General features: G+C 49.0%; 1 protein-coding gene across 2 annotated transcripts in view; it reads left to right on the top strand.

Annotated features, from left to right (window-relative positions):
• Positions 1-9708, top strand: part of SERGEF (secretion regulating guanine nucleotide exchange factor) — a 219467-nt gene extending 209759 nt beyond the window's left edge. For both annotated transcript variants that reach the window (XM_025266726.3, XM_025266725.3), the window contains one exon: positions 9343-9708. In XM_025266726.3, the coding sequence (XP_025122511.3) occupies positions 9343-9689 (347 nt within the window). In that variant the 3' untranslated portion in view covers positions 9690-9708. The remainder of the gene's footprint in view (positions 1-9342) is intronic.
• The last annotated feature ends 5161 nt before the right edge of the window (positions 9709-14869 follow it).

Here is a 14869-nt window from a genome sequence, read left to right as displayed (position 1 = left end):
CCTCTGAGAGTCAGCAGACAAGGTGCACCATTGGTGGCACCGTCTCTCCCTCCTCTTCCCCCATCCCCAAGATGTGGCGGGGTGGGCGGTGGCGGAAGGAAGCAGGGTCTTCTGCAGCTGCCGCGGCCTCATCCCCAGTGCTCATGAGGGCTCGGGGAGGATCCTGCTCTTCTATAGGGTGCTCCTCCTCTCACCTGCTACAGCTCTTGCCTCCCATCACTGACCTTGTCCCTGTCCAGTTGGGCCATGACTTTGAACCTTTCTTCATTGCCTGAGGAGCAGGGCTGTTGCTAGAGAGGATGACATATTGACAGAAGAGATTCTGGAGTCCTGCTGCCTGGGTTGGAATTCAGGTCCACTTCTCACCAGGTGTGTTAGGTTGTATCTCACAGGCTTGCTGTGGGGATTCAGTGAATTAATACACATAAAGTGTTTATCACAGGGCCTGGCGTACACTAAGTATTCAGTGACTTTATTATCATTTCAGACCTACTGAAGGACCCTGAGACTCAGGAGTCCTGGATTCTAGTCCTGGCTAGAATGGCCACGTGACCATGGGCAAGTTCTTTTACCTCTCTGAGCTTAGTTACCTCATCTATAAAATGGAGGCAAGAACATGTCAGAGGGTTGCTGTGAGAATTAAGGTAACATTTATATGAAACTGAGAAACACCATCCCTAGGTTGTAGCCCTCATCTTCATGGTCAGAGGAGGCAGCTAGAGCTCCAGCCATCATATCCACATTTCCAGTGACAGGATGGAGGAAGGGACAAAGAAGAAAGGGGCAAGGGGCACATGCCACCTGTCTTTGAAGAAGAGTTCTTTAATATAGAACATTTCAGCTTGCTTCAAAAAACTAAGATCATGGCATCCAGTCCCATCAATTCATGGCAAATAGATGGGAAAAAGTGGAAACAGTGGCAGATTTTATTTTCTTGGGCTCCCAAATCACTGTGAACGGTAACTTCGAATTAAACAGTGACTGCAAATAAAATTAAAAGATACTTGCTCCTTGAGAGGAAAGCTATGACCAACCTAGACAGCATTTTAGAAAGCAGAGGCATCACTTTGCTGACAAAGGCCTATATCAACAATGCTATGGTTTTTCCAGTAGTCATGTATGATGTGAGAGTTGGACCATCAAGAAGGCTGAGCACCAACAAATTGATGCTTTTGAACTGTGGCGCTGGAGAAGACTCTTGAGAGTCCCTTGGACAGTAAGGAGTTCAAGCCAGTCAATCCTAAAGGAAATCAACCCTGAATATTCATTGGAAGCTGAAGCTCCAATACTGATGCTGAAGCCAGAGCTACAATACTTTGGTCACCTGATGTGAAGAACTGACTCCTTAGAAAAGACCCTGATGCTGGGAAAGATTGAGGGAAGGAGGAGAAGGGGACAACAGAGGGTGAGATGGTTGGATGGCATCACTGACTCAATGGACATGAGTTGAGCAAACTCCAGGAGACAGTGAAGGACAGGGAAGCCATGGGGTAGCAAAGAGTCGGACACGACTTAGCAACTGAACAATGAACAACTCATTGGCCACGCTCCGCTGTACAAGAAGTTGGGAAATGTAGCCTCCATTCTGTGGTTCAGGGACAACCAAGGGTTTCTGCCACACATGCTCAGGTGCTTGCCTCTTCTAGTCAAGTACGCTCCCACAGAAAAGCTGCCCCCTTCCTAGCGCTGGGCTGCAGTCCCAGCACCATAAGGCCCTGTGAGGACCCAGGTTGCCAAGGAGCTCAGGCAGGTGCCACAGACCTGAACAGATTGAGGTGCTGTGTCCAACCTGTGCCAGGGACCGTCCCACCCCAAGATTCTGCTGCCTGCAGGGCTTTTAGGCTAATGCAAGTGTGGTGAGCCCTAAGCTTTGTCACTTGTCACAGCCTGAATCAGCTCCACTGAGCCCTGCAGGCAGGGCACTGAACTCTAGAGGTTGAGAAATCCTTCTGTATCTATGAGCTCTCTACCCAAGGCTCGGAGCTTCCCCAGTGACTCAGTGGTAAAGAATCCACCTGGAATGCAGGAGTTGCAGGGGTTCGATCCCTGGGTTGGGAAGATCCCCAGGAGGAGGGCATGGCAACCCACTCCAGTATTCTTGCCTGGAGAATCCCATGGACAGAGGAGCCTGACAGGCTATGGTTGGTCCATAGGGTCACAAAGAGTTGGACACGACTGAAGCAATTGAGACCTAAGGCTCAGACAGGTGTCCCAGGTCCAGTGGAGCAGCTCTGGGTCAATCAGGTGGGATCTCAGTGTCTTCGAGAGCCTGGCGAGTGCCAGACACAATGCAGAGATCCCTGTGTAACTCCAGGAGTCATTGTGAATGCACTTGTTTTGAAAACTGGGTGTCCTGTATGCCAGTTAGCTTAGGAGGAGACTTGTCATGGGCTCCCACCTCTACATGAGAACAGTAGCACCTTGCTGAGTCCAGAGGGCCCTCCCATCTTCACTGTGCCCCTGAATAGGTGGCCGTCGGTGAGGGTGGGAGGTGGATGTGTGTGTGAAACATCTTCTAAAATGCTGGAGGAGCTCAGAACTTAAACACGTCTTGGGTGAGCCCTTCTATTACAGGGCAGCCCATCTTTCACTCTCCAAGTTCAGCAGCCTGCTCTTTTTCTACAGGAGGTTTCTTTGCAGTGTTGGGGAACCCCTGACTTGTCATTCCACCCTCAGCGCCCCATCTGTGGGGAGGATTTCCCACCCGCATGGCCTTCCTTGCCTTTCCTCCTTCTCATGTGGGCGTGAGCTGTCAGCATGTGTCAGGCAGGGTACCAGGGCATTAATGTGCATCAGCACATGTGGGCCTCCTCCTAGGAGCCCCGTGAGGGAGGTGGGGACAGACATGCCGTTGTCACACGGCTGTGTGGTGGTGTGAGAACCAGGGCAAGCGTAGCATAGTCCACAGTCATCCATAGTATGTGTTATATATTTACCAGGGGCTGCTGGGTTCCAAGCCACGGGCCAGATCTAATTCATGGCCTGTTTTGTATGGCCTCGCAAGCTAAGAATGATTTTTAAAGTCTTGTAATAAAGAATAAGAATATGCAACAGAGACCGTATGAGACTGTTGAACCTGAAGTATTTCCTGTCTGTCTTTACGGAATAAATTCGGCAAGCTCTGATATAGAATGTGGAGAGTTTGGCATAGATTCTGGAGCCACACCTCCTGGGTTTTAGAGCCTCAGTTTCATAATCTCTAAAATGAGAATAATCTTTGAAGCATGACTGCCCTACAGGATTGTTGGAATAAAGTGAGATAAAGAATATAAAGCACCTACCCTCACACCAGCCTCTTTGGGAGGGCTGGAAGAAGCTATATCTGAGCCTGTGCCAGGCTTCTCAACCCAGTGGGCTACCCCAGCCCTGCGCGTGGCTTCCTCAGAGCGTTTCCTTTGGCAGGAGGAGAGGGGCCTGCCAGCTGCCCATTGTGCCATGTCCTGCTGCTAGGTCAGCGCTGCCTTCCTCCCACCCCCATTCCTGCTGACCGTCAGCTGGTGCCGCTCACCAGGGCCGGGCGCGAAGCCCGCAGCAGGTGCCGAATGAAGCCCGCAGGTCCCAAGCCTGTCCCACTGTCCACCTTGTGCCTCAGATCGGCCTGGCTGAAGCGCCTGCTGAACTGCAGGACTTGTGGCCTGGGGCTCATCCTCTCTGTGTGCATTTCCTCACTCACGGGCCAAACAGGCAGACATCTGTGTTTCCCCAAGCCCAGGCTTTTGGCTAATGACTACCTCCCTCCCAGGGAAAAGGAAGGAGAAGGGTAATCCCAGGCCAGCCAGGCTCCCTCTGTGAAAGAGTGATCCACAAAACAGATTTTTCAGTGGCTAATGAGTGAAATGTAAAGATAATTACAAACTCAGATCATTGAAAAAAAAAAAAAAGTGTTTTCTGATCTGGACGGGGATGGGCTTCCAATTCTTACAGCAATGGAAGAAATGATTAGATAAAAGAGCAAGAAATTGTGCTATGTAGAACCACAAAATTTATGTTTTACATCAAAACACCCAAAGCAAAATTTTAAATAAAACTGAGGAAAAATTATTTATGCCACATATGCACAGAATTAATACTCTTAAAATAATCTTAGTAAGGCTCTTGAGAACAATAATGGCAAGCATTTATTTAGTGCAGTAGTGCCCCTCAGCCACAATTTTGCTTTCTGTGGTTTCAGTTACCCACTGTCAACCATGGTCAGTCAATATTAAATGGAAAATTCCAGCAGTAAACAACTCCCAAATTTTGAATTACATGCCATTCCGAGTAGTGTAATGAAAACTTGCTCTGTCCTGCTCCATCCTGCCCAGGATGTAAATCAGCCCTTTATCCAGCCCATCCATGCAGTACATGCTACATGCCCATTATTATAGGAAGAACCAGTACAGGATTTGGTACCATCCATGGTTTCAGGCATTCACTGAGGGTCTTGAAAAGTGTCCCCTGCACATAAGGGTGGACTGCGATACTATGTATTTTATATATATACTTATTCGTTTAATCCTTGTAAATGAATCAGTTCAGTTCAGTTGCTCAGTCGTGTCTGACTCTTTGCAACCCCGTGAACCACAGCACACCAGGCCTCCCTGTCCATCACCAACTCCCGGAGTTTACTCAGACTCACGTCCATTGAGTCAGTGATGCCATCCAGCCATCTCATCCTCTGTCGTCCCCTTCTCCTCCTGCCCCCAATCCCTCCCAGCATCAGGGTCTTTTCCAATGAGTCAACTCTTCACATGAGGTGGCCAAAGTACTGGAGTTTCAGCTTCAGCATCATTCCTTCCAAAGAAATCCCAGGGCTGATCTCCTTCAGAATGGACTGGTTGGATCTCCTTGCAGTCCAAGGGACTCTCAAGAGTCTTCTCCAACACCACAGTTCAAAAGCATCAATTCTTCGGCGCTCAGCTTTCTTCACAGTCCAACTCTCACATCCATACATGACCAAAGGAAAAACCATAGCCTTGACTAGACAGACCTTTGTTGGTAAAGTAATGTCTCTGCTTTTTAATATGCTATCTAGGGTGGTCATAACTTTCCTTCCAAGGAATAAGCGTCTTTTAATTTCATGGGTGCAATCACCATCTGCAGTGATTTCGGAGCCCCAAAAAATAAAGTCTGACAAGAGTTCCAGAAAAACATCTATTTCTGCTTTATTGACTATGCCAAAGCCTTTGACTGTATGGATCACTATAAACTGTGGAAAATTCTGAAAGAGATGGGAATACCAGACCATCTGACCTGTCTTTTGAGAAACCTGTATGCAGGTCAGGAAGCAACAGTAAGAACTGGACATGGAACAACAGACTGGTTCCAAATAGGAAAAGGAGTACGTCAAGGCTGTATATTGTCACCCTGCTTATTTAACTTATATGCAGAGTACATCATGAGAAACACTGGGCTGGAAGAAGCACAAGCTGGAATCAAGACTGCTGGGAGAAATATCAATAACCTCAGATATGCAGATGACACCACGCTTATGGCAGAAAGTGAAGTGAAGTGCATTCGCTCAGTCATGTCCAACTCTTTGCGACCCCATGGACTGTAGCCTATCAATCAGGCTCCTCCACCCATGGGATTTTCCAGGCAAGAGTGCTGGATTGGATTGCTATTTCCTTCTCCAGGGGATCTTTGTGACCCAGCAATCAAACCTGGATCTCTCACATTGCAGGCAGATGCTTTACTGTCTGAGCCACCAGGGAAGCCCTGGCAGAAAGTGAAGAGGAACTAAAAAGCCTCCTGATGAAAGTGAAAGAAGAGAGTAAAAAGGTTGGCTTAAAGCTCAACATTCAGAAAACTAAGATCATGGCATCTGGTCCCATCACTTCATGGCAAATAGATGGGTAAACAGTGGAAACAGTGTAAATGAATAAGTATGTATAAACTTTATTAAAAAGATACTATTATTATCCCCATTTAACAGATGAGGAGACTGAGGCTCAGAGAAGCTAAGTAACTTGCCCAGGGTCACAGGTAATAAATGGAGGAGTTGGGATTTTGAACCTAGGCCATCTGGCTTTTGGGTCTGAACACTTAAACTTTTCTGTGCAAAACAGGGAAAACCTGTAAAGCAGACAGTACACAAAAGAGGAAATACAGATATCTGAGAAAAATAAGAATTATTTTTCAGTTTCAGTGGGAATGAGAAAAGTACAATAAAAATAATGATAATAAAAAAAATAATAATCTTTGCCTTCAAATTAGAAAGGATTTTTAAATATTATAATAATGAATAACCACTGACAATACTGGAGTGCTATAGAGATTCGCACAGATTGCTGTAGTTATATTCGAGTGGCCTTTGTGAAAAGTATTCTGGCAGTACTCAAAGCGATACTCAGGAATCTCAAAAATGTCCACGCCATTTGACCAGAAATTCCCATTCTAAGAATCTTAATTTGAGAAAATAATTAGAAATGTAGGCAAAGATTCATGCACAAAACATGTTCATAGACATGTTATACAAAATAATGAAAAATTAGAAACAACCTGATAATAAAATGCAGGTTAAGGAAACTATTTAATCTCCGTAATGGGCATAACTAGGCAGTCATTTTAAATAATCTTTATAACAAAAGACACCATAAACAAAGTGAAGAGACACCACAGGCTTCTGGGAGAAGACACGATGCTTATAACAAAGGATTATGTAAACAAAAGAATACACAAAGAACACTTACAAATTAGGAAGAAAGAAAAAGCAAGCAACCAATAACAGGCAAAGAATGAAAGAATGTAAACACACAATACATAGGAGAAGCAATTTAGGGGTAGTATACAGAGATGCTTCATCTCACTAGTAGTCAAAATTGCAAAATAATTACATGTATTTCATAAGAATCGAAAGAATGTAACGGCAAAGATAGAAGGAAACAAGTTCATACCCACTGCTGATGGGACTGTAAATGACGAGGCTGCAGCCGCGGTGAAGAGCGGTCTGGCCGTACCTGCGTGTGTGTTCAGTCCTGTCTGACTCTTTGTCACCCCCACGGACTGTAGCCCACCAGGCTCCTCTGTCTATGGGATTATCCTGACAAGAACACTGTAGTGGGTTGCCATTTCCTCCTCCAGGGGATCTTCCCGACCCAAGGATCAAGCCCATGTCTCCAGTGGCTCCTGCATTGGCAGGTGGATACTTTACCACTGAGCCACCTGGGAAGCCCTTGGCCATACCTGGTAAATGTAAACGTGTGATTCCACCACACTCACACTTCTAGGGATCAGTGTGCACAAACACCAATTTGTATAAGGACACGTGTTCCACACTGCAGTGCTGTTTATAGTAGCAACAACAGTAATAGGATTGTTGTAAATTATATCTTGTGTAATAAAATAGCAGCAATGATCATCATTAAAGAACTGTCCATCAGAAGGGAAATGGGTGAGTAAAATATGATTTATGCGTAATAAAATACTATGCACAGTTGAAATAAATGAATTAAATCTGTAACTATCAGCTCAGATAGATTTCAAAAACAATGGTATAAAGAGCAAGTTACAACAAAAGATATATTTGAGTGACACTACTTGTGTAAATCTTTAAAACAAACTAAAAATATTACATAGTATTTAAGGACACATATATGCAGAAAAATATAAAACAAGCATGCAGGCAATGTACACCAACTTCAAATAGTGGTTACTTCCTGGAAGGAGGGCCAAGGATGAGAGGTGGGTCTTAAATGGTATCTTTATAATTGATTTATTTTTTTTAAAGGTTGAAACAAATATGGTAAAATGTTAACTTATGTTCTAAATCTGATAGGGGAACATGTCTTTCTGTTAAATTATTTGTACTTTTCTGCATAGAGTGTTTTCAAAATTTCAAACAATTTATTTTAATTTACTTTTTGAATAATCTGTAATTCTATGGAGAAATGTTTATGTTATTAAGGCAGGAAAGCAAGATGATATGTACACAAATATTTACAGGTTTCACAAATTGAAGATTTGAAAGAGAGATTAAAAATATTCGTAGCGGGACTATTCACTGGCGGTCCAGTGGTTAAGATGCAGGAGGCATGGGTCAATTCCTGGTCGGGGAGTTAAGATCCCACATGCTGTGTTGTGGAGCCAAAAAAAGTAAAATAAAATAGTTAAAATATTCATTGTAGTGGGCAAGATTCTAGGAGTCTGCTTTTCTTTACACCTATCCATATTTTTCTTTACACACCCCCCTCGCTTTTACCACGAAGATGTATTACTTTTATATCCAGAAAAAAAAAATTTTTTTTTAACAACCACAGAAAAATGTGAGCGAGTTTAGTTAGACTCCAGGAAAGGGTCCAAAACCTAGGAAGAGGTGCTGTGATGGGGTGGGAGCCTCATGGGCTGTCAGAGAGACATGCGCTCAAATGCTGGCTCAGAGATTGGCTGTAGGAGTCTGAGTTCTTTAATTGTTGATCAATTCAGTGAACCTTGTTGAGCCACAACTGAGATAGGGCCGTGAACAGAACATTCGTGTTCCTCCCTCACTGTAGGGCAGACAGTCTTGTGAGGAGTGGAGAATAAACCCATCACCACCCAGACCATCTTTCCCCACAGGGAAAAGTACAAGGGCAATGACAGGAATCCAGGGTGACTGGGTGCTGGGGAATCCGGCCTCTGAGCATGATCTAAACAGAATCTGAAGGATGAGGGGGATGTAAAGCCCAGCAAAGCCGGGACTTGGAGAGAAAGGTCAGCCCCACAGGGCATGTTTTAGGAGCTGAAGGAAGCAGGGGTTCTGGCATGCAATGGGGTGGGGGAGAGTGTGAAAGGGGAGCCCCGCAGGCTGGTCCAGAGCCAGACCACTCTGCCTCACTGGCCAGAAAAGGGCTTTAAGGGAGGTGGTAAGTCAGTGAAGGGTTGAAGCGGGGGAGTGACCTGGTTAGATCTGCCGTTGTCAGAGATTATCCTGATGCTCCTTGAAGATCAGAGTGGACGGTGAGCAGCCTGGTTAGTTGGCTGTTGAAGTGACCCAGATGAGGGAAAATGGGGTTGGGATCAGGAGAGATGGAGGGATGGGGAAGGATTGGAGAGACTTTCAGAGGCAGAATTGGCAGGTCTAGGAGTGTGTGTGTGTGTGTGTGTGAGAAAGAGGTGCCTGTAGGGGGAGGGAAAGGGAGGGGCCACGGGGGAGAGCCAGGTTTGAGGCAGGAAGGTGGAGGGTGGGTGGGAGTGAAGTAAAGCAGCCTCGGGGAGCAGGGGAGGAAGCCGGGAGGGCGGGCAGGCCTCCAGGCGTGGCTGAGCTTTGGTTTCCTCAGGTGTAGCCTGGGGTCCTCGGGGGTACCGCACCCCCAGGGGGAGTGTTTTGGGCCTGTTCCCCAGGACCACAGCTACAACAGTCGTTTCTCTCTCTCCCTGTCTCAGGTGGTGTGTGTCACTCCTGGGGCTGGAACGAGCATGGCATGTGCGGGGACGGCACCGAAGCTGATGTCTGGGCCCCGAAGCCCGTGCCGGGCCTGCGTTCCTCCTTGGGACTCCATGTGGGCTGCGGGGCTGGCCACTCCCTGGCCCTTTGCCAGCTGCCAGCCCTCCCTGCCTTGGGCCAGCACCCCAGGGTCACCAGTCCTTCCCCAGATGCCGCCGAGGAAGCCAGATCTCAAGAAGCTATGGAGCAAGAAAGAAACCAGAAGGAAAGGCATGCAGAAACTTCTCCCCAAGCCCAATCTGACAGGTTCAGAAATGGGGGGCTTGTGGCAGAGACCCTTGAATAAAGTGACCTTACCCACCTAACGTGTCCCTGGAGAATTGCTTTGCCAGGTTGCAGCAATCCTGAGAGGGATTCAGGAGGCACTGTGGGTGGATCTACAAGACCAAGATTGATGGGTGGCTGCCTGCCTGGTGTCTGGGCTCTAGAAACAGACATCATTTCTACCCAGTGCATGAGAAGTCTTTACCCAAGGACACAGGAAGCAGCAGGAAGTCTCCAGCCTGTCCCTGACTGGTGGGGACAGAAAGTCCAGCTCTGGGGTTTCATTCTCGGCATCCAGAGCATGCAGTCTGCTGGTTCAAGGTACCCTGGTTCCATGTACTCTGATCCGCTGACTGAATACTTGGACAGGATGGAGTTCTTCCCTTGGTGACTGGGACCAAGGGAGAGGGCTCTGGAGTGGGAGTGGAGGAAGTGTAGATGAGTAAGTGGAGGAAGAGACAAGACTTCTGGAAAGACCAGGCCAAAGAGACCCCTGGGACAGACAAGGGAATCTTCAGAACCAATGAAACTCCCAAGGTCAGTGTCTTCCTCTGAACCAGGCAGGACTCTGCAGCCGGTCTGTGTGACTGTAGTTGCCAAGCTGTATTTCTGGGTGAGGGACCGGCACCCCGTGGGAGGTGGGGTGGGGGGGAACTTAAGGGAAAGCAGCATCAAGAACCCTAAGCCCTGAGCTCTGCCCCCCAGGCCCTCGGCTTCTGCAGGAAGGGGGCCTTCAGGTGAAGTAGGGACCAGGCCGGGCCGCAGGCCTCAGGCTCCCCTGGTGGCAGCTATGGCTCTGGGGGCCATGGCACCTTTTCCTCTGCCGTGACTGCCGGCAGGCCCTTGGCCAGAGGCCTCAGAAAGTGGCTTTCCCTGGGGGGCAGTATCACCAACCAGCCAGCCAGGGCTGTGGCGCATTGCACAGCGCCTCCTTCCGACTCAGGAGAGCATTTGAATCCACGAATTGCTAGGCTCCAAAGGCTTGAGACTATTACAAAAGCCCAGAACATCATGACTGGAGGACCTGTAACCTAGTGGCCTCTAAACTTGTATTCCAGACCCTGGCAGTCTCCTGAGACTGAGAGCAACCTCCTGACAGTGGCCACTGGGTGGGCTGTGGGTAAAGGAAAGCCAACTACACAGAGGTCTGCCCCTGCCCCCCGCCAACCTTATTCACAGCAGCATCATTTTAACCTGGCTTCACATAAGATTCACTTGACAAGGGGTCCTTGAAAAAGTTTTAAAACCACTGATCTTATGCAGCATTTTTGTTGTTCCTGTGGGAAAAGAGAGACCCCAAAAGGGGAAGGGACCATCTTAAGGTCACACAGCTCACTCCTGGCCCAGGGTCCTAATTGGGAGGTGACCCATCCAGTGCTTTGAGCCAGACAAGGGGTACAGACAAGGAGTGGCCCTGAGATCATCAGGGAGTTTGATTCAGGAGAGTGGGGATGAGGGCAATCCTGAGCTCCTCAGGCCTGCACCTAGAGACCACCCATGGCCAGTGGCTGACCTTGAACACCAGTGCATGGAGTCCACATCACTGCACTAGCCAGCAAAGCCTTTGGTCCTCCCACATCCCAGGACCAGTAGAGGCCAGTACAACCTCTGAGCACTTCCAGAGTGGAAGGAAGGACTTGTCTGGACACTCTGAGCTGGTCTTGCCAAGGTGACCAAGCCTTCTGAGATGGAGCGATCAGATGGCCCAGAGATGACCCAAACTGGAGCAAGTCCACCATTACTGGCCGCCACCTGCTGTCCTACAGGCTGAATGGTCTGCATCAGAGGGCAGCCCCACACGGGTGAGTCCTCAGGCCCGTACCTTCTAGACAGGGTTTCCATGTCTGAGGAGCCCACATGCGGTCTGTCTTGCAGCACAGCCGTGTGGAGCTCCCCCTACCTCTTCTGGCACCTGCTGGAAGAAATATGAACCCCGAAGCCTCTGCTTCTGAGCCCTCATGCTCCTGCCAAGGCTTCCTTGTGGGCACAAGATCGTGGGGCTCCTTCCCAGCTTGAGTCAGGGTAAGGTGGTGGATTGGCTCAGGGTAAGGTGGTGGATTGGCCTTAAGCCTCAGAACCTGAGCCAGACTCTTCTTAGAAGCCTGTGGAGCCCAGCTGATCCACTCATGCCAGAATGAATGGCTCTTGGCAGTAGACGACACCTCGGACCCTTCAGTCCCCTCTAGTGACAGTGGTGGACAGGCCTCTCCACGTCAGCTCACTGGCCGGATCAGCGCAGCGCCGGAAAGCCCCAGGGCTTTCAGTGGGGTGAGGGGCTGTTGGCAGTGTCTCCCAGACTTTTTTTCTGCATCCTCTGAACCCTGTTGGTTATTCACAGACTTGTAGATGCCCAAGCCCTTCATTCCTACTAGATCTCGAGCTCTTCATGAGCAAGGGACCAGGTCTTGGTTGATTCCGGAACCCTTCACCAAGGACGGGCCCTGGGACAGAGGACGTGCCCAATGGGTAATAATGAACGAGCTGGTCAGTACACACTTAGGGTTACCACAGGGTGGAGAGGCTGAACGCGTGAGCTCTAAGATCCCCTCACCCCCACCCACCCTCTGCTTTTATCTCTAACAAATATTTGTTAACTATGCTGTGGATAGCCAATCATTTGACAGTGATTAGCTAATGAGCCATAGGAGCCAGCTTGAGAAAATGGCCACTTATCTCTAAGAATGATTTTTTTTCTGCTAGACTAAGCTGATTGGCCTTCCCCCCTCCCCCCACCATGCTGCCCTATGGGAATGAGGGAAGGAAGAAAGAGAGGGGAGTGAGATCCCCTGTGTGTTCATAGGTCTTAGGTCTGAGGCTCCTGGAACGACTGTTGAAGGGCAGCCACACACCAGGTTTTCGGGGGATGTTTACAACCTAACCTGCCACACAGGCTCCCCTCACAGGCACTCCAGCTCCCCTTGACACCCCACCACCTTCAGTCCCAGTGGGTTATCAGGTCAAAATTTGATGAGGCTGTGCTTGAGAATGGTGAACCCAGGCCAGGGGCTCAGAGTAAAGCCTCCACCTGCATCCACCACTTCTGAGTGAAGTGACTTAGTGATAAATTGAAATTGGAGGGTAGTTGAGTCAGAAAGTGGAATGGGGGTTCCAGGTCCTAAGGGGCAGTGTCCGAATTCCCCAGCGACCAGAGCACAGAGAGGTGAGAGTTGGGAGAGGAGATCCAGAGGGTCTTGCCAGCCAATTTAAGGAACTCTGGCTTCATTCTCAGGACAACAGGTTTTTAAGCAGGAAATCGAGATAGTCAAATATTTTTATGTGCATGGAAAGCTCAGGGCAGCAGGTAAATGGCCCCTCTGTCACACCCATGGCCTGAGGACCCTGGTATTCAGGACCAATAACTCCGGTGTTCCAATCAATTCCACCTCCAGCCCCAGGAAGTCCTCAATGAGGACTTGAGATGGCTTCACCTAAGCTCTGGAGTCAGACCACCTGGGTTAAAAACAGCTTCATCATTAATCAGCTGTGTGCCTTTGAACCAGTGACTTTCTCTCTCTGTGCCTCTTCTCTTGCCTCTATAATGGGCATGTTGAATTATTGTGGGTCATCATCAGACAGCTTGTCTCAGGTGTCCTGCACATGACAGATGCTCAGTGTATGTTAATCCCTGTTCCCCATCAGCTCCCGTGTCCCTGAAAACCCCTATTCCAAATGGCCTCGTGTCAAGTCCCACCTGAGTCCACGAGAGGCACTTCTCCAAGGATGGACCCCAGGTCGAGGGAACTGTGGTCTCCCTGCAGTCGCTGACACTGCTTGGCTTCTCTGTCCTGATGCTTATGAATGGCCGTTACTCAGGTGGTGCGGATCAGGCAGCTCTGTGGCCATGTGACCCCTGGGCAGAGTTCTTGCCACTCACTGCTGCACGCATCACCCCCTATTCATTGGTTCCTGGACTGCACAGGGAGCTCAGAAGTTGAGGTAAGTGCTCAGAGGGGATGAGAAACTGTTGGGTGAGAATTCAACACCCACCTTCAGACTTCTACCCACCCATATGATCGTTGACTTGGCCATACTGGCAGGGATGGAGGGAATGGAAATCTGGGAGGAACTGACCTCCACTTGTGTGTGGCCCAGGTCAGAGCACTCCCCTCTGGGCCTCAGTTCCTCATCTGTAAAGTGTTCAGAGGTGGCCTGCCATGTCCATTAGCGACTTTACCACCTGAGATTCTCTAATGGATAGGAAAAGAATTGGAACGCCAATCCCCACCCCACCCCCGACCAAAACCAAATGAAATACCCAAGCAAATCAAGACCAAGTGAGCAACTCAAGCAAATCAAGATCCTAGGAGAGGCCTGCACCCCTTCCAAGATGCCACCGGCTGAGTGAGGGGTATGCAATGGGGTGGCTGCCGGACAGCGCCCAGCAAGTGTACAGCTAGGTGGGGCACCCAGACCCATCAGACCCCTGCCTCTGGCTCCATCAGATTCAAGAATGGCCCTAGGAGGGAGGTGACCACGGTCTGCATGAAGGGCAGTGGCGGGGGCAGGGGTTAGGAACTCCACATAACCAGATTCAAGGGTCATGAATACGGCAGGATCCATAGAGACGTTTCCATGTTGGTGAACCCCCAGAGGATGGGCCCGTCTTAGGTCAAGGCCTTTTTTGTTGATTCCTCCTGAGCTCTCCCCCCACCCCCAACCAACAGGATCTGGGGAGGGGCAGGGTGAGGTGGGCAGAGCGGTCCTGGCTTTCTCCCAGTGATTTGACAGCCTGCACCTTGGATGGGTCCCTGAGACCAGAAGAGCCAGGGCTCAGGCTCACCCCACCCCAGCCCAGCTGCAGAAGGCCCGACCAGAGGCCCAGAACCAAATTGCGACACTGCTGGAGGCAATAAAAACCCAAATTCATGCTTTATGTCCAAAGTCAGCTTTTTATTATCGAGAGCCAGGGCCCAGGGAGGGGAGGGTGCTGAACTAAAGCAGCATTGCTCTCTTTCCAGGAATGTTGCGAGCTGCAGTGAGAGCTTGAGATGTTGCATTTTTTTTTTTCAACTCAAGCATGTGTTTTTCAAAAATATCATCCTTCCCCACCCCCCACCCCACCACTAATTTTAGAATCAGACCAAAGCCAAGCTACTGTCCTCTGTTTCTGTTGGGAAAATACTATATTTATTCGAGATGCAGAAGTACGTCTCTGCAAACCTCCGATTGCTTCAGGAAAACAAATCTGCTTTAGACTATACA

The sequence above is a fragment of the Bubalus bubalis genome, chromosome 16 (assembly GCF_019923935.1).
Source record: "Bubalus bubalis isolate 160015118507 breed Murrah chromosome 16, NDDB_SH_1, whole genome shotgun sequence".
NCBI classification, from domain to species: Eukaryota; Metazoa; Chordata; class Mammalia; order Artiodactyla; family Bovidae; genus Bubalus; species Bubalus bubalis.
The sequence above is the reverse complement of the archived record's forward strand: the minus strand, read 5'-3'. Positions and strand labels throughout refer to the sequence as shown.